Source organism: Thalassophryne amazonica, chromosome 6 (genome assembly GCF_902500255.1).
Source record: "Thalassophryne amazonica chromosome 6, fThaAma1.1, whole genome shotgun sequence".
NCBI classification, from domain to species: Eukaryota; Metazoa; Chordata; class Actinopteri; order Batrachoidiformes; family Batrachoididae; genus Thalassophryne; species Thalassophryne amazonica.
Genome location: NC_047108.1, coordinates 87,165,671 through 87,193,053, shown reverse-complemented (window position 1 = coordinate 87,193,053; position 27,383 = coordinate 87,165,671). Strand labels below are relative to the sequence as shown.

Sequence of the window (27,383 nt, the reverse complement as noted above, 5' to 3'; positions counted from 1 at the left end):
TCTACTCATCACTAATTGAAGAAAATAAGAACAACCCCAGGTTTCTTTTCAGCACTGTAGCCAAAGCTGACAAAGAGTCAGAGCTCTATTGAGCTGAGTATTCCATTAACTTTAACTAGTAATGACTTCATGACTTTCTTTGCTAACAAAATTTTAACTATTAGAGAAAAAATTACTCATAACCATCCCAAAGACGTATCGTTATCTTTGGCTGCTTTCAGTGATGCCGGTATTTGGTTAGACTCTTTCTCTCCGATTGTTCTGTCTGAGTTATTTTCATTAGTTACTTCATCCAAACCATCAACATGTTTATTAGACCCCATTCCTACCAGGCTGCTCAAGGAAGCCCTACCATTATTTAATGCTTCGATCTTAAATATGATCAATCTATCTTTGTTAGTTGGCTATGTACCACAGGCTTTTAAGGTGGCAGTAATTAAACCATTACTTAAAAAGCCATCACTTGACCCAGCTATCTTAGCTAATTATAGGCCAATCTCCAACCTTCCTTTTCTCTCAAAAATTCTTGAAAGGGTAGTTGTAAAACAGCTAACTGATCATCTGCAGAGGAATGGTCTATTTGAAGAGTTTCAGTCAGGTTTTAGAATTCATCATAGTACAGAAACAGCGTTAGTGAAGGTTACAAATGATCTTCTTATGGCCTCGGACAGTGGACTCATCTCTGTGCTTGTTCTGTTAGACCTCAGTGCTGCTTTTGATACAGTTGACCATAAAATTTTATTACAGAGATTAGAGCATGCCATAGGTATTAAAGGCACTGCGCTGCGGTGGTTTGAATCATATTTGTCTAATGGATTACAATTTGTTCATGTAAATGGGGAATCTTCTTCACAGACTAAAGTTAATTATGGAGTTCCACAAGGTTCTGTGCTAGGACCAATTTTATTCACTTTATACATGCTTCCCTTAGGCAGTATTATTAGACGGTATTGCTTAAATTTTCATTGTTACGCAGATGATACCCAGCTTTTTCTATCCATGAAGGCAGAGGACACACACCAATTAGCTAAACTGCAGGATTGTCTTATAGACATAAAGACATGGATGACCTCTAATTTCCTGCTTTTAAACTCAGATAAAACTGAAGTTATTGTACTTGGCCCCACAAATCGTAGAAACATGGTGTCTAACCAGATCCTTACTCTGGATGGCATTACCCTGACCTCTAGTAATACTGTGAGAAATCTTGGAGTCATTTTTGATCAGGATATGTCATTCAAAGCGCATATTAAACAAATATGTAGGACTGCTTTTTTGCATTTACGCAATATCTCTAAAATCAGAAAGGTCTTGTCTCAGAGTGATGCTGAAAAACTAATTCATGCATTTATTTCCTCTAGGCTGGACTATTGTAATTCATTATTATCAGGTTGTCCTAAAAGTTCCCTAAAAAGCCTTCAGTTAATTCAAAATGCTGCAGCTAGAGTACTGACGGGGACTAGAAGGAGAGAGCATATCTCACCCATATTGGCCTCTCTTCATTGGCTTCCTGTTAATTCTAGAATAGAATTTAAAATTCTTCTTCTTACTTATAAGGTTTTGAATAATCAGGTCCCATCTTATCTTAGGGACCTCGTAGTACCATATCACCCCAATAGAGCGCTTCGCTCTCAGACTGCAGGCTTACTTGTAGTTCCTAGGGTTTGTAAGAGTAGAATGGGAGGCAGAGCCTTCAGCTTTCAGGCTCCTCTCCTGTGGAACCAGCTCCCAATTCAGATCAGGGAGACAGACACCCTCTCTACTTTTAAGATTAGGCTTAAAACTTTCCTTTTTGCTAAAGCTTATAGTTAGGGCTGGATCAGGTGACCCTGAACCATCCCTTAGTTATGCTGCTATAGACGTAGACTGCTGGGGGGTTCCCATGATGCACTGTTTCTTTCTCTTTTTGCTCTGTATGCACCACTCTGCATTTAATCATTAGTGATCGATCTCTGCTCCCCTCCACAGCATGTCTTTTTCCTGGTTCTCTCCCTCAGCCCCAACCAGTCCCAGTAGAAGACTGCCCCTCCCTGAGCCTGGTTCTGCTGGAGGTTTCTTCCTGTTAAAAGGGAGTTTTTCCTTCCCACTGTAGCCAAGTGCTTGCTCACAGGGGGTCGTTTTGACCGTTGGGGTTTTACATAATTATTGTATGGCCTTGCCTTGCAATATAAAGCGCCTTGGGGCAACTGTTTGTTGTGATTTGGCGCTATATAAAAAAATTGATTGATTGATTGAAAAGGTATAGTTTAGATTACAACCCCAATTCCAATGAAGTTGGGACGTTGTATGAAATGTAAATAAAAACAGAATACAATGATTTGCAAATCCACTTCAACCTATATTCAGATGAATACACCACAAAGACAAGATATTTAATGTACAAACTGATAAAATTTATTGTTTTTGTGCAAATATTTGCTCATTTTGAAATGGATGCCTGCAACACGTTTAAAAAAAGCTGGGGCAGTGATATGTTTACCACTGTGTTACATCACCTTTCCTTCTAACAACACTCAATAAGCATTTGGGAACTGAGGACACTAATTGTGAGTGTCATGATTTGGTATAAAAGGAGCATCCCCAAAAGGCTCGGCCGTTCACAAGCAAAGATGGGCGAGGATCACCACTTTGTGAACAACTGCGTGAAAAAAATAGTCCAACAGTTTAAGAACAATGTTTCTCAACATTCAATTGCAAGGAATTTAGGGATTCCATCATCTACAGTCCATAATATAATCAGAAGAGTCAGAGAATCTGGAGAACTTTCTCCACACAAGCGGCAAGGCCAAAAACTGACACTGAATGCACGTGACCTTCGATCCCTCAGGCAGCACTCCATTAAAAACTGACACCATTGTGTAAAGGATCTTACTGCATGGGCTCAGGAACACTTCAGAAAACCATTGTTGATTAACACATTTCATTGCTACATCTACAAGTGCAAGTTAAAACTCTACCATGCAAAGCGAAAGACATACACTCAACAAAAATATAAATGCAACACTTTTGGTTTTGCTCCCATTTTGTATGAGATGAACTCAAAGATCTAAAACTTTTTCCACATACACAATATCACCATTTCCCTCAAATATTGTTCACAAACCAGTCTAAATCTGTGATAGTGAGCACTTCTCCTTTGCTGAGATAATCCATCCCACCTCACAGGTGTGCCATACCAAGATGTTGATTAAACACCATGATTAGTGCACAGGTGTGCCTTAGTCTGTCCTGACTGTCCTGTTTTGTTGAGTGTACATCAACAACATCCAGAAATGCAGCTGCCTTCTCTGGGCCTGAGCTTATTTGAAATGGACAGACACAAAGAGGAAAAGTGTGCGGTGGTCTGATGAGTCCACGTTTCAAATTGTTTTTGGAAATCATGGACATCGTGTCCTCTGGACAAAAGAGGAAAAAGACCATCCAGACTGTTACCAGTGCAAAGTTCAAAAGCCAGCATCTGTGATGGTATGGGGGTGTGTAAGTTGCCCATGGCATGGGCAACTTACACATCTGTGATTGCACCATCAACGCTGAAAGGTACATCCAGGTTTTGGAGCAACGCATGCTGCCATCCAAGCAACGTCTTTTTCAGGGACGTCCCTGCTTATTTCAGGAAGACAATGCCAAGTCATATTCTGCACGTGTTACAACAGTGTGGCTTCATAGTAAAAGAATGCGGGTATTAGACTGGCCTGTCTGCAGTCCAGACCTGTCGCCCATTGAAAATGTGTGGTGCAGTATGAAATGCAAAATACAACAATGGAGACCCCGGACTGTTGAACAACTGAAGTCGTACATCAGGCAAGAATTCTACCTACAAAGCTTCAACAATTAGTGTCCTCAGTTCCTAAAGGCTTATTGAGTGTTGTTAGAAGGAAAGGTGATGTAACACAGTGGTAAACATACCACTGTCCCAGCTTTTTTGAAATGTGTTACAGGCATCCATTTAAAAATGAGCAAATATTTGCACAAAACAATAAAGTTTATCAGTTTGAACATTAAATATCTTGTCTTTGTGGTGTATTCAATTGAATATAAGTTGAGGAGGATTTGCAAATCATTGTATTCTGTTTTTATTTACATTTTACACAACGTCCAAACTTTATTGGAATTGGGGTTGTATCTATGACTGAATTTTCTGGAGTTGTGGGGTAAAAACAGCAAAAATTCTGACAAAGGTCAGTTTCAGTTTGTATCGGGGTCAAAAGTTGAAGTTGCTCCATTTTTGGTAAGAAGTTATGCAAATTATTGTTTGGGTTAACAGGGTTGTAAAAAGGAAGAGTTTGCACCATCTGCAAACTCATGCTTAGTTATCACGTTTCGGGTAACATATGTCACATGTTATAGAATCCAGTGGACGTCGACCTTGTTTGACCTTTACTTTGGAGATCAAACATTCAACACAGTAAAAACTATTCCATTTATTAATCCTTTTCAACCAACAATTTGCATATTTTTTACTGAAATTGGAGCAACAAACTAAAACTGACCTTTGTCACAATTTTTGCTGTTTTTAACCCATAACTCCAGAAAATTCAGTCATATATAGTACAAACAATACCTTTTGGAATCGTTGTGATGAGGCAAATAATATGGTATAGTTTTCAACATGATTGGAGCATTTTAAATTTTTGACCCCTGCGTAACCCTTCATTGACCACCTCCTGGCTACAGCTGCCACCCTGGGATGGCTGTTACACATTTTTGTGTAGGCTATGCTACACTTAGGCTGGATCCTGAGTGGCGTTTCATCACCATGAGTGGTACCGATTTGCACATATACATCGTTGAAGTGACTCATCACTTCAATATTTTAACACTATAGAGCAGTGGGTTGAAACACAAGCAACAGATGGAGCACATTTGCGAGTGCAGGGTGGGGGTTATCAATGACACAGCAGGCACCTAGGAAATCACTCAAAACAAACTGGTGTGCATCTTTGGGACAAACAACAAACCAAAAGCGAGTGCGCTTGGCTGCAGGTCTGACAAACAGGTTGCTATGGCAGCAGCATGTGATGACTGACATTAAATTAGTCCCAATGCAAACTTCTGCCCTAAGGTTTGCAGAGGAGGGTTTTGTGCATGTTGTGATCTCAGGCAGACATAAAACACATGGAAGCACACCTGCGCTCAAACACTCAAAGTGGGATGTAGGTAGGGATGAGCGACAAGGGGGATGAGGTGAGGGGTGGGTGGATAAAACTGAACAGAAAAAGATGACTGGAGGAGTTGACTGGGACAGACTTCTGGCTACAAACCGTGGTCTGATTTTGGCCCATTAGGTAGAAACAGGGCTCTCCCATCTTGTCATTCCTCATTGTACCAACAGCGAGATGAGGAGCCATCATCGCTGGAGAGAGGAGGAAGAGCCCGGCAACAAGAGACAATCAGAGGAGAAGAGAGGAAAACAAAGGAGAAAACAGACGAGGCCGTTTTACAGTGCATCTTAAAAGAAAAAAGGAGTTTGTTGTGAAAGAGGGGTAATTTTTGCATTTTATACACTATTAAAAAAGCCTTCTGAAGTGTGAAAGTGAACTTTAGCTACACGAGCAACTTGTGATTGTAACTATAGCTGGAAAGGTTTTATCTACATTGTAAATAATTGAACAATCATTTGTAGCTGCCATTAGTTTAGTGCTGGATTTGATTTGTTCCAAGAGGTCGTTCTGAATGAACAGCTGGCAGAAAGTATCTTTGCAGGAAATGTTTGTCATTTACAGCAGTAATGTTCATGAAAGTCAATTTTGAAAAAAGCGTATATGTCTCTGGGGTGTGCTAAGTCCATAAGAAGCATTATTCTGTTTCTGCAGTGTGTACAGCAAGAATAAAAATATGATTTCAACAGAGGCATTAGTACGGTTACAGTAAGAGGATGGAAAAATCCCCCAGCAACAACAAAAAGATAACAGCACAGCATGATGACTTACCGTATTCTGGTACAGATCCATCTCCCCTTTTGAGGACAAGTCGTGCCCTCCGACCCCCATTCTTGATCAGTTCAATGGCGCGTGAATGCTTCATGTTCTTTGTGCTCTCACCGTTGATTTCCAGGATCTCATCTCCCACCTTAAAAACAGAGGCCACAATATGATCACAAGCCACTAAAGCAGACATGGGGTCATATACTTTGCATTGTATTTAAATGCAAATACAAATACTTTAGATTTTCGAATTCCAAATACAAATAGAAATACTTTGTACTTTTTCAAATACAAATACTTTACATTTTGAGTATTTCAAATACAAATACTTTCTATGAACTATAGACAACAAATCAATACAAAAACTGATAAACCGGTGACAATTTATTGTGAAAATAGCATGACCAAATACTATTGATAAGTAAAGGATTGAATGTTTTATCACAAATTCACTATTATAATATCACAGGCAATAATCAAACTATCACAATCTATATTCAACACAGTGTCACAGAGATTCCTAAGTTTGAAAAGTATTTGAAAAAGTATTTGTAAAAGTATTTGGAAATACTTGGGATTGGCAATGTATTTGAAATACAAATACTCTCAAAATCAGAAATACAAATACTCCAAAAAATGTATTTAAGTATTTTCAAATACAAATACTTTTGTATTTGGCCCCATGTCTGAACTAAAGTGGTCGAGTTCTAACTCTGTAAGTTTTCCTGTTCATCATATGAATTTGATGTGTAGGGACAAGGCCCCCCACTTTTTGAGGCGAGTACACTGCAACTAAAGCCATGTTCAAACTTTTGTGGTGTTGCACTCTGCATCCTGCATGGGTCAACACAGATTATTACCTCCTCAGAACTGCTACACATTTTATCTGCTTTTCTGCCATTACTACACATGGTTAGCATTAGCCATGTCATTAGCTTGACTACATCAGCTGCACTTAGACCATTTCATACTCCAAACTATTTTTTATAACAAAGGAAACAACTGCACTCCAAGCCCAAGTTATTTTATTATTTTTATGCTGATGTAAAACTAACTTGTTTTTACACAATTCTGGAAATTTACAAGCACCTGTTATTAGCATTAGCTTCCCTGCTATGTTTTACATTCACTGGCTTCACATAAAAAAGTCAGCACAGTGCACAGTCAGACTTTGACTCAAATTTGTTGAACTTTAGTAGCAGCTTGTTCGCTTATGTCAGTCCTTCTCAAATAGTGTTTTAGACTCCACGTCGTGCATTCAAACTGTATAATGCACTGCTTCGAGTTAAGCTTTACTTAACCAATTATTTGTAGTTCTAGCTTCTTTATTTTGCCTCCATTCCACTCAGCAATGTTCATGCAAAATATTACCTTAATTTTCTTGCTCTCTCTCTCTCTCTCTCTCTCTCACACACACACACATACACACACTCTCTCTCTTTCTCTCCCTCTCTTTTTTGAAACGTGGTGTGAACATTGTAGTATGTACATAATGTTCTTCTGTCAATTGAGGAATTTTTCCATATTTTGTAAGTCTAAATTTGGTGATATTTTCTATTCTGTTAAGGGGGTGTCATTGTAAAACCTATGATCTGTTTGGTTGAATATAATGGCAGTGCAGTACAGTCTGGTGTACTATGTGTGTAATTGGTGTCAAATGGTGAAATGTTCCTTGATCAAGAACTTGAGTGTTGTACTGTATTTGATACTGTTCCTTTCCAAAGTATAAATGAGGCCTAATATAGTTGTAAATGGTTAACTTTATCTGTGAAACTGATGATTTTTAGAAGGACATGAAGACTTTTTTCACCAGCCGCCATTGGGTTAGCGTGTCACATTTTCTGGGTCTGATTGGTTATAGTCTATCCAGCTGCACCCAGAGTGATTTTGGCCTGCATTCATTGGTAGTGCCGTGTTCCAGTTACCTTGGAAGTTGTTACTGGGAACGATGTCACACCAAAGGTAAACAGACCAAAAAGAGACCTCATGGAATTGGACAGATTCCACATATGTTAAATAAGTGTTTTAATTTAGTGCTTGGTTTTCTGCTTGGTTTGTAGTATGGTATAGTTAGTCATTGTTAGCAACATCTATGCGGTTAGCCAATATTAGCAGCATCAATTGACAAACAGCACATTATGGGCATTTCACTCATAAAAATACTGCAGAAACATGTCCACAGACAGCAGGAGGACAATGCAAAAAGTCCTAAAACTCCCCAGCAAAAAAAAATGACAGCTTTCAGTACTGCTGGAGCAGCCATCTTGGATTGTGGACTCTGGGTATGTGGTGTTCAAATGAGTTGACAGGTTGTAATTTCAACTTCAGGGAGCATAACTAGGAAAGTACGACTTCCAAGAACAACTGGAAGGCACCATAATGCCCAGTAAAATTGAACTGATATGCTCCAGACTAATTTTCATATTGAGAAAGAGTTTTATTATGCAAGGCTAGCTTTTATGATATTCTGCCACAAAAAGCTAAGAATACTGATAAATTAGCTCTGTTCAAACTGTCAAGCTGCATAACAAAGATTAAAAGATGGAAATTGTAGCCTTGCAGTTTCCATACCCTCATTTTGCCATTTCTAACAGCAGCCCCGTCCTCAGCCAGTCTCAACACGTAAAGGTCCATGTTGTACTCCCATCCTCCTCGCAGGCTAAAACCAAAGCCTTTATTGTCCCGCTCTAAATCAACAGAGTAAAACTCTGCATCCTAGAAGAAGAATATAGAGGAAATGTTACCACTTCATGCTTTAATTGAGTAATGGTACATATGCGAGTCAAAAGGTGAACCAAAACCTGAGGACGAATCAAGCTGAGTTCCACAGAAACTCACAGAATGCCAACAACATTACCAGTCACAAATTCATGAATATTTAATACCATATGAGCTTGCAAACAGGGCACAGATCACTAAGAAAGGGCACTACAAGAGCTAGAGCACAACATTACCATAGTCATCAAAAACTCTTCCTTCTTGCAAAAACTATGTTTAACCCAAATAGGATTAAAGAACTTAAGATACTGAAATAATTTTGAGGGGTGACTGATAACTGATGAAACAACTGATTTTACAAGTGTTCTTACCTGTGTTGGCTGAGCTTGTGTTGGAGGAGGAGGAACTCCTTTTGATTTTGAGTTATTCCTTTAAAAAACAAAATGAATGATGACCATGAACACACTTGACAACATCAAAGAGTATATTTTCTTTGAAGATGGTTGCATCACCTACCGAGACTCATTGCTGGACTGTTGAGGTGTGTGTGTGGTGGTGATGGTAGCAATCTTCTCAGCATTGGTCAGCAGAGAAGCATTGGAAGACTCTAGAAAGAAATAGGGGTAATGCATACTGATGTAAGGAGCTATGGCTGCTGTGATGGAAAGTATAGAGACTGAAGTGATGGGACACTTGTGATCAAAATGCTACTGTCTAGAAGAGACCCTTGAACCTCCCACCAGCTACTTTAGTCAACCTGATGCTACCTTACTGTAATCCTGTAATTTACTATTTGATCACAGGACAACAGTGACCTAACTGTATACAAGAAAGACTACAATAGTAGGAAGAAAAACGACTCATGACTTGACATTTTGGGAAAACAAACAAAAAATAGGACAACTGACTTTGTTTTTGGTCAACCGTGTACATGTACTGGAGTACTTAGTCCTAAACAATCATCTTTGTTTCTTCACTTGATAGCACTACGATCGAAATAGGAACCTTGTTATAATTCATATGGTTTTATGAAGCTATAGTTCCTACTGGAGGACTATCTAAAAGGATGAACACTAAGAAGAAGCAGTTGTGAATGTAGGTAGCAGAAATACAAATATGCACCGTGGTGCTGCATTTTGTGGGACTAAAAGCTGATAGCATTTGCCACCAAGCTTAAAACTGGGACAATGATTTCAAAGTAAAATTTTGTCTTCTTGGCCAAAAAATGTCATAAAATGGAGCTGTAACCTTTGTATATCAACACAAGAGGGTGCAATAGCCATTATTTCAGATACTTCAATGGCTTATTTGCACTTAAACAGCGCTACTGGTTAAATGGCAGAGCCAAATTGTCATTCAGTTTTACTCGTATATCCATTACTGGGATCATAGTGTGGTAATTTTTATAAGAATATCGAATCTGAATGAAAACAGATATGTCCTTTTTTTAGGCAGGGTTAAATGATTATATTATGGACAGATAAGTCCAGTTGTCATAGACTTGTAGGTCAAAACAGACTTGTAACACAGACTGTTGTGAAATAAACTCACTCCATTGTTATAGGCTGATACATGGGTTGCTATTGGGCCAGTGTGTCACAGCATCACAAGAAAAACAAGGTCTAAAATCATATACATATGTTTTTGTACTCAGGCCAAGCATTTTTTTTTTCTCAACGTGACTAAGCAAAACTTACAATCCAATCTCACTAAACCATAGCGTACCCATAAAAAAGTACCATATGATCACCTTGCCTAGAGTGGCATCTATAGCTAGGTTGGAGTCAGTGGCTACGTTTACATGCCATTAATATTCGGGATAAGGTCAATATTCCGGTTTCTGAATCATTAGGAATAACCTGTTTACATGCTTAAGCAGACAGAGTTACTCCTGTATACATGGTCATTGGTATCATTTGGAATATCTCCAGCGAATATCAGCGACGCACGTCTTCCACTGGTGCTTGATTTAGTCTGGCGTTCATGCAAATCCTGCTTCGCGTAACTTTTCGGCCACCTTCTTGTAAATGTCGCTATCTCGGTACTTTCTACCATCAATAAAAGACATTATATTCATGTCTTTCACAATACTAATGAAGTACAGTGGTCCCTCGTTTATTGCGGGAGTTACGTTCTAAAAATAACCCGCAACAGGCGAAATCCGCGAAGTAGTCAGCATTAGTTTTTACAATTATAGATGTTTTAAGGCTGTAAAACCCCTCACTACACACTTTATACACTTTTCTCAAACAGGCATTATCATTTTCTCACTTTTCTCTCCTGTGTAAATGCTCTCTTTTTTCTTCTGGGCGAGAAGATTATAAACAGACACACGCAAAACACAATGCGCGTCATGGCCACGGAGCTCTGCGGCTGCGGTATACCGAGACCCTGCGGCGCTGTGGATTTTTCCGCAAGAAATCTATCCTTGCCGGCTGCCGGAGCGCTCCGCATCAAAACAGCGAGTGTAGTCTCTGGACCTGTTGCCAGAGTTGGCACAGCTCCGCACAGCAGAGAGGGGGGCGGTGTGGGTGGCGGCGTTTACCGAGCCTGCAGACTCAGTAAGCGCATCAGAGGCAGTGAGAGCAGTCGCGATGATGCGGACCGGTGCCGCGACCAGCCCGCCTGATAAGGATGCAGAACACAATGCGCTGTTTACCTCTGCTTCTGTGGTGTCCGGTGGGTTGCACGCGCCACATACAAGTAGTTGTCGTACTCAAAAGACCAAGATTCCTTGCGGATATGACATGCGCAGAACACAAAATTATGTTCCTTTCTATGGGGATATCCCGATGTGCGTTTATATGACCTGATATTCGGGTTAGAAAAGGAATAACCCAGGGGTCATATTTGGGTTTTTAAAAACCAGAATATGAGCATATTTGGGGTTTTGCGGGTGTTTACATGGCCGTGCGCAACCGGGTTATTGCTAATATTCCGGTTATGAAAGGGTTATGAAAGGGTTATTGGCTGCATGTAAATGTAGTCAATGAAGTATTTTAGAGGTCAAAAAAAGAAAAAGAAAAAAGCTCCAGTCACACTGTTTGGCTGAAATAAACATTCCAACATGGTATGGTTTGGACAACATTATGGGATAAAAACAACAAAACTGGCAACAAAGGCTAACTTCAGTTTGTACAGAGGCCAAAAATGATATTTCCTCGAATTTTGGCAAAAAGTGGTTAAAATTATTGGTTGTGCCAAAAGAATTTGAAAAAAATAAATAATAGTTTGTACCACCTCGTATGCTTAGTTATCCTGTTATGTGGTGACATATGCCATATTTTCTAGAATTTAATAGATGTCATTGTCGGCCCATAACTTTGGAGACAAAGTATTCAAAACAGTTAAAACTGTTCTATTTTTTTAAACATCTTACTAGCTCAGCCAATAATTTGGATCACTTTTTACCAAAATCTCTAGCAATTTTTTTTTTACCCCTACTCAAAGTGAAATTAACCTGTTACCGTTTTTGGTGATTTTTATTCCATAACTCTGTAACTTAGTTCAGAGTACATGTTTTTGTAATCCTTATGATTAGATCAATAATATGGTATAATTTTCAACATACGTATCTGGAGCATTTCAAAATTTTGACCCCTGTGTTATACTTCGCTGACCCCAACCTTGCTGTAGCTACCACTGTAGGAAGGTTATTGCACATTTTTGTATATTTTGACACAACACTGCGGCTGGAATATAAATGCTGTTTAGTCTTAGTATTTTAGGTGGTCTAGATTAAGTCAAACATGGCTGTAGGCTTATGGACTACTGTTGTTTTGAGATAGATGTGTTATGATACAAAAAAAAAAAAAGAAATAAAGAAAGTGAGAAGCAAAACGAAAGAGTGGAAAAAGTGGATTTATTAAAGTGCTACTGTAGCTTCTGAGGGTCAATTCTGTTGACTTCCATTCAGTGACGCACTGGGTTTACGCCCTCCTCGGTAGCTTATAAGTGCTTGTAAGTGAGCAGTACACTTTCGATGGCACTATGCCCATGAATAAGTCACATCATGCTGCATTATGAAACAGCCACATGAAGCTGGAGTTCTAAAGCCTTACCATCACCTGGGATGATCCTGAGGGAGACGGTATTTCCGGCTTCTTTAATAAGGTTGACGATGTCCGAGTGTGACTTGTTGGTAATGGAGCAACCATTGACAGCCAAGATCCGGTCCCCGACTTTTAGCTTCCCACAGCGGTCCGCAGGGCTGCCCTCAATGATGCGTCCTATTTTGTGGGGCATCGCCACACAAGCATTTCCAGCTTTTGTTTTGCATGCACATTTTGTTCATATGTTCCAATTGTGGCAAATGATTTGATTGATTGAATCATTTATCAAATGGAAAAAGAAAAGGGAAAATAACAGAGAAAAACAGAAGAACAATTAATGATCCAACACACAGCCCCAGTTCTCCCACAGAAAAGCATTTAAGATGCATGTACACCTCAGCAGCATATTTTCCAGGCAGCATGCACACAATATCTCCCCATGAAAGACAGCAATATGTCAAAAACACAGGCTGAGTATGTGAAACAAAAAGGCATAAATCATATGGCACTGTTCAGCACCCTCGAGGAGGCTACACTGGTCAGAACATACTCGTAACTACTGCTTTCTCACACTCTTCCCTGCCACAGATCAATGACAACAGTCAGTCCTGCAGTGGACGAGGTTCTGCTGTGATCCTGTGTTTCCTTTTCTTTTTATTTATTTTTTTAAAATTATTATTGTTAAATTTAAGCAATAACAGCATTCAAAAAATAGAGCAAGGTTAAATATAATTTTCTGCCCCAATATTTCTGTATGCTAGTTGGTCAAACAAAATTATCCAAGATGGCAAAATATACTTGGAGACAGCTGTATTTCTGAATAATTCTATTATGTCTGGGATCTTTTCTCTTATATTTTGGAAAGGTAAGTGAGAAATAAACACTTTCTAAAACCCTTGTTTTTTAATTCATTCATTTATTTTCAACCACTTATCCAACTTTGGGCTGTGATGGCAGCGGAGCAAGCTTCCCTATTCGTGGCCAAGTCCTGTAACCCTTCCTGGGGGCGCAACTTTAAATTTTGATGCCTGCACAAACTGAAACTGACCTTTGTCAATTTTTGCTGTTTTACCCGATAATTCCAGAACATTCAGTCAGATTGTCCAAACTATACCTTTTTGGAATCATTCTGATAGGACAAATAATGTGGTATAGTTTTCAACATGATTGGAGCATTTTAAAATCTTGACCTCTGTGTAATCCTTCATTGACCCCTACCTGGTTACACCTGCCACCCTGGGATTGCTGTCATACATTTTAGTGTAGGCGATGGTACACTGACGCTGGGTTCTAAGTGTTGTTTCATCACCTTATGTTTTACAGATTAGGTCTAAACTGATGACTGGCTCATGGACTAAGCTTCTCACCCAGTCCAGGAGTGCAAGCCGAAATACCCGACGGAGGAATCTCATTTCTGCCGCTTGTATCCACAATCTTATTCTTTCAGTCATTACCCAAAGCTCATGACCATATGTGAGAATAGGAGCATATACTGACTGGTAAACTGAGAGCCTCGCCTTCCGGCTCAGCTCCTTCTTCACCATGGCGCTCCGGTACAGCATCCGTAGTATTTCAGACGCTGCCCCAATCCAGCTATCAATCTGTTTTTGTCATCAGATAATACCTTTGAGGTAATTTACAAGACATCTTACAGTGAAATTAGCATGCTAACAGGCAACACAGGAACATCACTGTGAAACATGTTGTACTGAAACAAATCAAACTTTGGTTCCATTGGAAAAGCTCACAGTGACAGGATGCTCTTCATTTGATGCTTGTGTAGTGTAATTGATAATAATGATCTTAACATGATTTTATTCCAGGCCGTCCATCTATGTTATGAAATATCGGGCTATTAACCATAGATGGAGGACCACTGATAAAACATAGCACCCTCTAAACCATGTTATTGTATAATTACTGCATATTATTACATGTTATGAGTGGCCATTTACAAAATGTTAGTACTATCAGTATATCATCAAGGTTTTATTAATCAATCTCAGAGTTGCTATGGATAATGGTCTTTTCTTTCATGTATGGTCCTTAAGATAGCTGCCCATCTGATAGAGAGCTGCTGACCACAGTTATTATGACATACACTATCTGATTAAGATGTCTGGTAAACCTGGTAAGATGTCGTCTGTGGTCTTATAAATGTTTGTGCACTTGATATTATGATATAATGAAGTTTTTAAATTCTTGTATGCCATTTTTGGTGTGATATCATCTTTCAGCCATACTTGGAAGTGCTACAGGTAAAAACCTTGGTTAGATCTGGGAGCATACACTGATGTGGTGCATCACTGAATTCACTGTGCTTCAGACCCTCCATAAATTATGGTTATGAACCACCCATGCAGACAAACACCAGAAACATTAAATTTAATTTCCACTTTTTTCCTCAGAAAAATAAATATATAAATAAATAAACACCAGTCCTTGCAGCTTGTCTGTGGCTGGACAGGATGTGTCCACCTCACTCATACCAATGTCGGGTTGGTGTGGGCCGGCTGCAGAGCGGGGTGACTGCAGGCTGCTGGAGTGCTCAGTCACTTCCAGGAGCGTTGTTCCTCTCTGATCATATAAAAACAAAAGTGTGTGTCATCCCCTCACAAGTTGTCTCGCATGTTGCACAAGCTCAAAGTTGCAGAGACGACGTGGTAACAGGTGCCCGCCTGACAATTTCACAAGAGAGTTCATTGCAGCAATGTTTTGGTGTGTTCAAAAATTAAACAACTCGTGGGCACAGCCCTGTGACTGAGGCGAGGGGATGGTGAACGGCTGCAAACCTCACACCGAACTGGGCGAATTTCCTCACTGATGCTGGTCACAGCCCAGTGAGATACTAGCCTAAGAATGGAAGCACGAGAATCCTAAAGACTTGAACCTATGTTCTCCTGTAAAGCTGCTGATAGTGAGTTCTTTGGTATAAAGCCAAACTCTGTTGAGCAGCAAGATGCTGAGGCTGAATCTTGTTAATATTGACCCATGCCAGTCCCAGGTTTGGCAAAGAACACAAGCATAATACTGCACCTTTGTAGTTGTTATAATCTTGGAGACCATCCTTTCAATTCCAGAATGTCCTTCTTTCTAGTACAAATTTTCAACGATACATCCTGCAGTGATCAGATTGTCATTTCCATAGTTCATTGCTGAAATCCATTTTTTTTTTTACCTCATATGATCCTTTAGACAGCAATATGTCTAACTTCCTTTCTGTTTCTACTCCTCATCTTAGACTTAATAACCCCTTAGAACCCAAGGTTCTTGGAAAGAGATCTAGTACCAAAGGCATCCAATTGTCACGTGAGATCACTGGTTAGAGTCCAAGTCTCACAACCATATAGCAAAGCAGGCAGCACCAGGACCAGAAAGACTTGGACCTTCGTTTGCCTGCAAAGATATTGGCATCGCCAGACACCTCTGTCCAACAACATCATGACTCCATAAGCTCTTCCCAAGAGTCCCTCGATCTCAAAGGCTGAGGAACCAGAGAGAGATGCGGGTCACTGCCAAGATAATCAATCATTGCACCAGACTGACATAGAAGGATGAATAATTTCCTACATTGTTTTATTTCCTTTGTTTTGATTGAAGAATTCACTGCTGTAGTCACAAAATCACAACATACTGCACAGCACAATATAAGGTGTGAAACATATCCAGATTTGATTTGAATCTTTACACTGGTAAGCACAAAACCAACCCACATCACAAGACTGCAAACATTATTTTACATACAGTACCAGATGTGTGGAAACACTTCAAGATTCCCAACTTAGAGCCCCCCCCCATTTTTTAAATTCAGAATCTAGTGTTCCACTTCAGCTCTTATCCCACATGGTTGGAATTTATTACAAGAGTGAAGCAGGCTACATCCTGATCCCAGATCAGCAAATACAAGAACAAAGTCAATTCATCTCTTCTCAAGAGGAACAGTGGCAAGCGGTGCTCAGTGAGGCGGAGGCACGAAGCAGGAATGAGAGCAAAACCTCAAAGATCAGCAGTCGCTCCTGACAGGGTTGTTGACTGGCAGCATCACTGTCAATGCTAAATAATTGATTAATTCTTGTGTTCTGCAGAGGAACAAAATTATCTCATGAGACTGATGAAACAGTCTGTGAGCAGTCAGCACTTTTATGCATCACCTGTAAGGCACCACAGTATGTCGTAATAATGGCAAACTATGGGGGACCTTGGTGTGACATTGGCGTTGGAAACTCATCACATGGACGTTAAGACCAAATTTGTTCAGAGGAGGCCATCTCCAATTCCTCATCAGTGGGTGAGCAACTTTAATACATGCAATTCTAATCTTTTGCCGTGACACCTAAGTGGTATAGACAGCGATGGACTGTGCTGAGTAGACTTCAATTACATGCTGAATGAATTTGTGAGGGCAGCTGTGAGGAATGAATCTGAAATGATGGTGTTTGGGATGAAGATGCAGCCAGCCTGGTCCTGGGGGAATGTGCTCTGCACATAAAGAGATATCTTGATCCTCAAACTCATGACAGAAGGTTTGGGACCTCGGTCTGTGGTGTGGATGTAGGGCTGCCACCAACGACCATTTTTCTGCTGATTAATCATTTGTCTAATTTTACAGATTAGTAAATTAATCTAAATCACTCATTTCCCTCACAAAAAAGAATCTAACTGCATTATAATTTGTGATACTTCAAAAGTAGAGTTTGACACATTACTGATTTTTTTTTTATTATTATTTCGACATGTTGTTCCTGCCATGATAGCTTCTTGTGTGCTGAGTATGATTAAATAATGCAATGCAGAATTTACCAACTCCAACCATACATTCATATACCATAAGATCAATGAGGCTTACTGAGGTCACACAAAGATATTCATTGGTCAAAATCCATATTTTGACTATGTCACTGTTTTGGCCCCTTAACCCCTACCCTAAAAAGAGCTGTAATTTTCCTCCCAAAGGGTATTTTAGATAAAAAATGGAATTTTTGTCCGTTTGGACAATATATCTTTCCCTAAAAAAAAAAAAAAAAAAAAAAAACTTCAGTGGCCTAGTGAAACATAATATATCACTCCGTTCTATAAACCATTCCACATTTACAGACTATGGCTCTTAATTTTTAGCTTAATGCTATAAATGCTAAAGCTTTATGGTATGATCTAATGGACGTTAGCATGGTGATGTCACTTCCTGGTGTTGCTACGTGCTAACTTCATTTTTTTGCTAGAAATAACACCTGCACATTATATAAAAATAGTGAGAAATAAACCCTTTTAAATCTGAAAATGCTGTTTTTGTAACCTGATAACACCTTTGGAAGGATTTACAAAAATCCAGCAGAAACCTCACTGCCTGTTTTTGCTAGCTGCTAACTTCGCTTTGTTTTTGGCTAGAAATAACACCTCATATATTATGGAGAAATAAACACTTCTAAAACTGAAAACGCTATTATTGGAACCTAATAACACCTCTGAACTGATTTACAAGACAAATGTTGAATTGAGGGGGAACACTTGTTCAAAGTGAAATGTAATGGAAATTTAAAAAAATGGTAAATTCATAAAAATAATGAAAAGCAATGTGCTGGCTACAAATATTGATGCTGATGTGACGGCCCTGCCGTCTTGTAGCGGGGCGGGCCCATAATCAGGGGCACCTGGGCCCGGTGTCCCTGTCTCTTAAGTGGGCCCAACTAATTCATTTGGTTCTCCCTCTCTCTTTCTAGGACGTTTCGCTGCGCCGACCGGTAACAGCTGCACATCTTTGCACCTTTTAATTTATTGACTTTAACTATTGTAAATAAATACTTCTATTTTTCTAATCCTCTCGTTTGTGTCTCCTCCTTGTCACTGTCCTCTGAGCCACGGGCACGTGACAAGAGTGGGGGCTCGTCCTTTAAATTTAATTTTTGTAGTCAGCGCGTTTAGTTTTTGTAAATTTATTTGGTTAAAGTTTGTTTTTAGCCTGTTTTTTGTGCTGGGGCTTTGCCGCGCGCTGATTACATGATTAGAATCCGGTGCGCACCTGCTGATTGCGCGTTCGTTTGTTTGTTTGTGGGGACACGCGAGAGGTTTGAAGCCAAACTGTGTTTTTTTTTTGATCCGAGGTGAAGGTAAGTGCTGTCTCGTGTTGCATGGTGTTTTGGAGTCCTTCGTTAGGCTTTAGTGGCTTTTCTCATAAGGAGATTTGCCTGCTTTTATTTTGTGAGGGCAGCGGTGAACGTGGCTACAAGCTTCGGCTTGGGAGCGCGTCCGTGGTGTTCTGGTGGTTGTCAGCTTGCTGGTCGCTGCTCAGACCCATCGGGTTTTAGCGCATAAATACCCACCATATGAGACCGCAAGAAGACTAGGATAAGCAGGTAGATTTGGGTTAAGTAGTTCAGGGCGGGGGACTCCGAGGGACACGCTGGCCCTCAGCCTCGGTTATGTGAGATTAGCAGTTTGCATTCAGTTCGGTTCACATTACATTTTTTTTTTGTAACCATGGCTTCTGTTTCGCATTTTTTCTCCACTCCTTCTGAAAGTTTTTTGGAAAATTGTCAAAAAAAAAACACTTATCGCAGATGGCATTACAGTGGGAAATAATACACGCAAAGATGATGTTAGAGATATAATCACTGCTGCACTCTTTAATAAAGGCATCCTGAGAGGGGGAGAGCAACAGTCGGGTTTTTATGTCAATTCTAAACCCGAGTTGTCTGTTTCGTTTGATGGACTGAGTTTTGAGCAGCATAAGGAATTAATGTTGCTGCAAATTGAACAAGAGAAAAGCAGAAAAGATGCTGAACTTCAATTGGAACAAATGAGACTGAGAACTGAAGCTGAAAAAGAGGTTCAATTGGAACGTGTCAGACAAGAGACTGAAAAAATGACATTGGAATTGGAACACTATAAATTGAATTTGATTCGGGATGGTAAGGTTATAGGCGAGGTGAGTGAAGAATCATTTACCTCTGCTGTTTGTAGGCCTGCTCCTAATGTGTTTGATGTGGGTGCTAGTCTGCACCTAATGCCAAAGTTTAATGAAAAAGATCCAGATAATTTTTTCGTTCTGTTTGAGCGCATTGCAGATGTTAAAAATTGGGCGGATTGTGATAGAGCTTTGTTGTTGCAGTCCGTGTTTACTGGTCGTGCCCAGGAGGCTTATTCGGCGTTGAGCGCTGCAGAGTGTCTGGATTATGCCAAAATAAAGGCTGCGGTTAAAAAATCCTACGAATTAGTCCCAGAAGCTTATCGCCAGAAATTCAGGAATTTTGAGAAAAATGAACGTCAAACTCATGTGGAATTCGTTAGAGATTTAACCTGTCAATTTAATCGTTTGTGTTCTGCTTTGAATATTGACACTTTTGAGGATTTGTCAGAGTTGATGATCTTGGAGCAGTTTAAGAACTGTATTCCTCAGCATGTAGCTACTTATGTTACTGAACAGAAACCCAGCACCGCTCTGAAGGCAGCTGAGCTGGCAGATGATTTTGTCCTGACTCACAAGGGAGCTGGTGCTGTTTTGCTCCAAGAGCACGATGGAGTTGACAAACAAGTTTGTTACTTTTCTAAAAAGTTTAATTCGTATCAATTGAATTATTCGACAATTGAGAGGGAAACTCTCGCACTTATCTTGGCTCTTCAACATTTTTGAGATTTATATGACTTGCGGTGATGGTCCTTTAATCATCTATACCGACCATAATCCACTCACGTTCTTAAGTACTCTGAAAAGTCCAAATCAACGTCTAATTCGATGGGCGCTGTTTCTACAGGCATTCAGTTTAGACATTCGTCATATTAAAGGTTCTGATAACTTGTTGGCTGATGCTTTGTCACGTGCGCCAGTTTAAAAAAAAAAGGAAAAAGCAAAGTTGTCTTAATTTTTGTGCCTGTCTCTCTTCTGCCTCTCCTCGGTTTCAGGCGCCGGAACTCTGGAGGTGCAGCAGAGGACGTGTGCTAATCTTGTGACTTTACCAATTGGTGTCATCTTTAGCCTTGTATAGCTAAGTCTAATTTGATTCCTTGCAAATAGTAGAACTTCTCTTGTTTGATAATGGAAGAAAAAACTTAGTCCTATCAGATTTTAAAGTAGTTTGTAAAGAAAAAAAAAGGTATAGCTGAATATAGGTAAGCTGTAAATGTAATTTTGGTGCAACAAAAAAATATAATGTAGTACTAACAAAAGAAAAAACTGTGCTGTTTGCAATTGGGTTGGAAAGTCCTTAGGTGGACTTCCCTTTTGAAGGGGGAGGGTGTGACGGCCCTGCTGTCTTGTAGCAGGGCGGGCCCATAATCAGGGGCACCTGGGCCCGGTGTCCCTGTCTCTTAAGTGGGCCCAACTAATTCATTTGGTTCTCTCTCTCTCTTTCTAGGACGTCTCGCTGCGCCGACCGGTAACAGAGCGCCTTTTTGCACAGCTGCACATCTTCGCACCTTTTAATTTATTGACTTAAACTATTGTAAATAAATACTTCTATTTTTCTAATCCTCTCATTTGTGTCTCCTCCTTGTCACTGTCCTCTGAGCCATGGGCACGTGACACTGATGCATTTTCAACGTAATCAATTATGTCAAATAATCACAGCAGCCCTACACACTTGTCAAACGCCATGGCTCAACTGCTTATTAAGCTGCAAAAACTGGCTGTGGAGTAACGTCGGTCCATTGAAGTTCTGGATGCCGGAGGCCATGCACAGAAGACATTATTCTTAAGTATTAATCCCACAGAGCAATGAATAAACAGGGAAAATGCAGATTTGCTTTGAAGCTGTTTGTTCATGTTCCTGACAATTAGAGTAAATTAAAACCAAATGGCAACAATCATCACAAAAGCTTTTTGTGCACAACATGCACTTATACAGATTATAATACACCAACCATCAATCAATCAATTTTTTTATATGACAGGTATAAATTTATCAGTCAGTCCACAGTAATCAAGAGAAGTTTTTGCATCATTCTCCGTGCTAGTTTCAGTCTTTATCTGTGTTTTACTTACCAAAGGTGGTGCTGGCATCAGGCCTGGAAACAGATGACACAATGACAAAACCAAAGCCCTCATTCTCTCCGCGGTGGATCTCCACATCGTACGGCTGCAGGCTAGCAGGCACCACTGCGCTCCCACTTCCACCTCCTCCACCACTGCCTATGCCACTCGTGGATCCGCTGCCAGAGCTGACAGTGTTGAGTGAGTTCTGGCTCCCCTGGGGGGTCCGCTTACCCTCGGTCAGGCTGGGTGCCTGGGTGCTGCTGTGGTGGGAGGAGGCGGGTGATGGGGGAACATCGCCTTCTCCTTTTGACACTGAAGGAAGAAGGAAACAGGCTGATAAGTACAGTGCTGATGCATACGTCCATTTCTTTAGATTCTGATTTGCATATGCATGACAGGACAGCGAGAGGTGCAGAATATTTTTCAGAGATTTACATTATACAGTATGACTGCAACCAGGAACATGCATGCATGACTTATGTGAAAAAAATAAAACAATAAAACTCCTTACCTCCGTACCCAGAAGTTTTGCGTCTCACAGTGAGGTTGACATGGCCCTGTTTGGCAGCTTGTTGCATCAGCTGCACTACCAGCTGGTGAGACTTTCCCACCACAGCCGTGCCGTCCACACAGATGAGCTCGTCTCCTGACCGCAAGCGCCCATCCTCATCTGCAGCCCCGTACTTCACTATGTGCCCTATGTAGATCTGCGAGAAGCCACATAATTATTACTACCTGTCAAGTCAAAGCAGCAACCTCTGGAGCTGGAAAATGAAACCATTGTCGAAGTGTCAAAACCTACCATTTCTTGAATTGCCACATGGAGGTCTATTGACTCACTCTAAAAATTAGTCAACAGACCTCTAACTTTATAGCAGTAATGACCATCGCATAGCTAGTTTTCCTGTTCATGATAATTGTATGGGTGCGGATTTTTATTTATACTGCATCCAGAAAGCTCTTTTTCCACATTTTGTTATATTACAACCTTTTTTCAAAATGGGGTAAATTAATTTTTTTCCCCCTCAAAATTCTAATGACAACACCCCATAATGACAACATGAAGAATTTTTATTTAATTAATTTAATTTATTTTTCTGGTGTCTCCTTTTTGCACTTTGTAGATGATCCCTACACTTCCGTTTCTCAGCTGCCTGCTTGTTCAGATCAATGTTATTTTTCCAGGTCAGAGGACCAGGGGAGGTTCTGTCTAGAGGGTGACATTTTTTCGGGAATCCCATGGGTTATGGCATTCCCGTGGGAGTCAACTTTACTATTTATCACGTTATTGGGACGTTACAGGATTAAAAATTCACGGGAGCAGAAAGCAAGGTTTTAGGCAGCAAGCTGTAAAGGTGTCATTTGGGTAGTCAATTTTTGATAAAGAAGGCTGAAAAAATAGCAGGCGGCTTTGCTTAAAGCTGTCAATTTGGACAGGGTTCGATTGCTGGTCTGTGTATTTGTGTGAGTCGGCTGGCTGCGAGGAGGGAGAGGGGAGGGGAGAGTCAGTCAGTGCAGAGTGAGAGCGCGCTGAGAGCAGAGGAAGCAACACAAACAAAAATTTCTCCCTGGACTGATCTGAAGGTACGTCCTGTTCACACCGTGTGTGCATGTCGGTGACAGTGATACAGAATTTATGAGATGAAATAAATGGTCAAAGTTCCTTAAAAAACGAGAATATAGGAATAAACGTTATAAAAATCACACACACGTGAGTTAAAAAAAAAAAAAAACCTGATGTGGAGAAATTCTGCAGTGATGTTCAGAAGCAGAAATCACATAAAGCTGGTGAGAACTCTGAACTTTAATAGGTTGTTATTTTATAAGGATATTTATTTTAGACGGCTTAATGTCATTTTATGTTCAAGCACAAAATGTGACTGAGGAAGAGAAAAAAGAGGAAATGAACTCTAGTCAGAATAAAAATACAAGCTGCTGATTTTTATTTTTCGAAGTTATTAGGCTGCAGCTCTGCGTTTCATTTATTTCAAAGTAAGTTCATGAGAGTCAAATCAGTCTGCATTGTTCAGTTTTTCCTGCATGTTTGTGTATTTTTGTCTTCTTCATAAGAGTTTGGTGTTTGTTCTAGAAAGTTTGAAAAAAAAAAAAACAATAAAATGTTCACACTTTTCTTTATAGCAGTTCTGTAATTTCAGAAATGCAACAGAAACAAACAAATCAGAAAAAGTTGGGACTGTGTGTAAAATGAAGATAAAAATAAAAATGTTGCACATTTCCGTTTCTCCACTCACACCCACAGAAGCCAAACATTCTTCCAGAGTTGTGTCTTGGTGGCTTCCCTCACTTGTCTTCTTCCAGCATGGACATTTAGTTTTTGAGGACTGCCTACCTGACACAGATTTACAGTAAAGTACCACACTGCTTGTGTTTCTGAATGATTGATATAAATGAAGTCTAACAAACAGTCACTTGGAAATGTTCATGTATTCATCCTCTGACATTTCTCAAGAAAACTGCCTGTAAAAATTATTAATTAATTCTTACATTTAGAATAAATTGCCCTGTCCCAACCTTTTGTTTTTCTTGGAAAATGCTGCAGGCCTTAAATGTAGGAATGGATATATATTAACAAAAAATAAATAAAACCACAAAACATGAAATTTGTTGGTTTCATACAGTCTGCAGTTACAGAAATAGAAGTCAAAGTAAATGTCAGGATCATTACGTGTCCACCACCACCAGCACATTTTGAAAAACTAAGACCACAGGCCATCCATTATTTATGTTTTGTGTCTTTTAGTGAAGTTTTTTTTTTTAATTTGGATTAAGGCAATAAGTGCCTCCTTGTATGAACTGTTTCTGTTGCCACATCTTCTGAAATAAAACTGCAGAACACTACAGCCTAAAAACTAAAAAGAAGGAAAAAATTGGAGCGGTACAAGAGCAGGAGTCATTCTGAATGGGAGTGGGATGGAAGTGGGAGTCATTTTACCAGGAGTGGGACAGGGCAGGAATTTTTTTTTTTGTTTTTTTTACTCTGGCCCCGGAAATTGGGATGGGACAGGACTTTTTCTGTGGGAGTGGGAAGGGACAGGAGTGAAAATCTACTCCTGTGTCACCCTCTAGTTCTGTCCTCCCTGAGTTTGACACCTGTGTTACCATTTGACAGGTGTACCTGTAACTGTCTCCGTAGCAGGTCATGCCCAGCGGGACCGGATTCTTGACACCAGAAGCGAGAGCCCGCTTGGGGCTCACCCCACTGGCTGTAGTGACCCCTGCCCCCCAAATAAAAAACAGTTTTGCAGTGATAAGATTTACGGTCAAGGTTTCCTGTAATTGATCTGTAAACTGAAATCCGTAAAATACTTAAACTGAATGTGTGTGTGTGTGTGTGTAATAATACAATAACATGCTTTTGGAGGGCGGTATGCATTTTCAGAGGCCTGGCATCCATGCCCAGTTGCCCAAAATGACCGATATTCACCTGAGCTAGACGAGGATGGAGGCACTCTGAAAATGCATACCGCACGACAACTGCACTTACTGAGGAACACAACACGTGGAATCACATTAACAATATTTAATGTAATTTCAAAACGCACAACACCCAGCAAACGCATACATAAAAAGTTGGCTCACTTTAACTTTTGTCGTGTTGGCTGGTACCGCACTGCTCTCCAAATTTGCCAGGGCGTCCTCATCAAGCTGGCTGCTTTGGCTGCTGTTCATTGTCAGACTATACATGAAAAAAATGGGAGGCAGAGCCTTCAGCTTTCAAGCTCCTCTCCTCTGGAACCAGCTCCCAATTCAGATCAGGGAGACAGACACCCTCTCTACTTTTAAGATTAGGCTTAAAACTTTCCTTTTTGCTAAAGCTTATAGTTAGGGCTGGATCAGGTGACCCTGAACCATCCCTTAGTTATGCTGCTATAGACTTAGACTGCTGGGGGGTTCCCATAATGCACTGAGTGTTTCTTTCTCTTTTTGCTCTGTATGCACCACTCTGCATTTAATCATTAGTGATTGCTCTCTGCTCTCTTCCACAGCATGTCTTTTTCCTGGTTCTCTCCCTCAGTCCCAACCAGTCCCAGCAGAAGACTGCCCCTCCCTGAGCCTGGTTCTGCTGGAAGTTTCTTCCTGTTAAAAGGGAGTTTTTCCTTCCCACTGTTGCCAAGTGCTTGCTCACAGGGGGTCGTTTTGACCGTTGGGGTTTTTCCGTAATTATTGTATGGCCTTGCCTTACAATATAAAGCGCCTTGGGGCAGCTGTTTGTTGTGATTTGGCGCTATATAAATAAAGTTGATTTTGATTTGATAATTGTCTGTAATATCCATATTGGGACCAACACACACTTCTCACCTTTTCATCTTTTCGTCTGTGGGCAGTTCTTGGGCTGCGCGCTATGACGTCATCAGTTTGTGCACAGTGGGCAGTATTGGGATACCCGTCTGCTACTACGGACAGGTATAGCCAGGTAGTGTAAATGTAAATCTATGCTACCAGCCCAGCAACGCCTCAGTAAGTAATAATAATGAATGATATACATGTTTTGAAAGACCTGCATTCACGTTTAGGGAGATATTTTTTCAGTATTCACATTTTGCAGTTAATGGTTTATAATTCACGTTTTGCAGCTGATCGATGTATTGGGGGTTAACACCACTGTGCTTCAAAGCAGCAGAAATGTTTCTGTACTCTTCCCCAGATTTGTGCCTCCAGACAATCCTGTCTCAGAGGTTTACAGAGAATTCCTTTGACTTCATGCTTGATTTGTGCTCTGACATACACTGTCAACTGTGGGACCTTATATACAGACAGCTGTGTGCCTTTCCTAATCATGTCCAATCAACTGGATATACCTCAGGTGGACTCCAATTAAGCTGTAGAAACATCTCAAGGATGATCAGTGGAAACAGGATGCACTTAAGCTTAATTTTGAGCTTCATGGCAAAGGCTGTGAATACTTATGTACACGTGATTTGTTAGTTTTTTTTATTTTTTAATAAATTTGCAAAATCTAAAAAAAATTTTTTAGGAAATAAAAAAAGAATTTCATCCATTTTAGAATTAGGCTGTAACAAAATGTGGAAAAAGTGAAGCACTACGAATACTTTCTGGATGTACTGTAAGCTGACAGTAGTTGGTTTTAGCCATTTTAAGATACTCCTTTTTGAGCATTTTAATGCAAATATGAAATAATTTGGTTTGCTGTGCAGTGAAATGTACTAATGGACTAAGAAGCTTGTACTCCAGTATTTCTGGCATCATATTTTCAAGAGTATAAGTTGTGTTTTTATTTATTTATTTACTAGTTTGGGAGGGACTGCGACTTATATACAGAAAAAATAATGCATTCAGTACCGCTAATAAATAATTACAGTAACTATTTATACTGAGTTTTCCCAGAAATCAAAGCATTAAACAAAATAAATTCAAATAATCAAACAAGAACTGCTAATCATAAAAACTACACTACAACAATGATAGAGAAATGAACTTTAAATTCACGGGCAACAGTTCTGGTGGACATTCCTGTAGTCAGCATGCCAATTGCACGCTCCCTAAAAGTTGCGAAATATGTCGCATTGTGTTGTGTGATAAAACTGAACATTTCAGAGTGGCCTTTTATTGTGGCCAGCCTAAGGCACACGTGTGCAATAACCATGCTGTCTTATCAGCATCTTGATATGCCACACCTATGAGGTGGGATGGATTATCTCAGCAAAGGAGAAGTGCTTATTAACACAGATTTAGACAGATTTG

At 40.0% G+C, this 27,383-nt stretch overlaps 1 protein-coding gene across 1 annotated transcript in view; it reads right to left on the bottom strand.

Moving 5' to 3' along the window:
• The window catches only part of LOC117512570 (membrane-associated guanylate kinase, WW and PDZ domain-containing protein 1-like), a 358,699-nt gene that overhangs the window by 6,827 nt on the left and 324,489 nt on the right, over nt 1-27,383 (bottom strand). The window contains exons 16-22 of the mRNA XM_034172699.1: nt 22,171-22,366; nt 21,669-21,971; nt 12,704-12,907; nt 9,159-9,249; nt 9,014-9,071; nt 8,496-8,639; nt 5,931-6,069 (exon numbers count right to left, since the gene is read on the bottom strand). Of these exons, the coding sequence (XP_034028590.1) occupies nt 5,931-6,069; nt 8,496-8,639; nt 9,014-9,071; nt 9,159-9,249; nt 12,704-12,907; nt 21,669-21,971; nt 22,171-22,366 (1,135 nt within the window). The remainder of the gene's footprint in view (nt 1-5,930; nt 6,070-8,495; nt 8,640-9,013; nt 9,072-9,158; nt 9,250-12,703; nt 12,908-21,668; nt 21,972-22,170; nt 22,367-27,383) is intronic.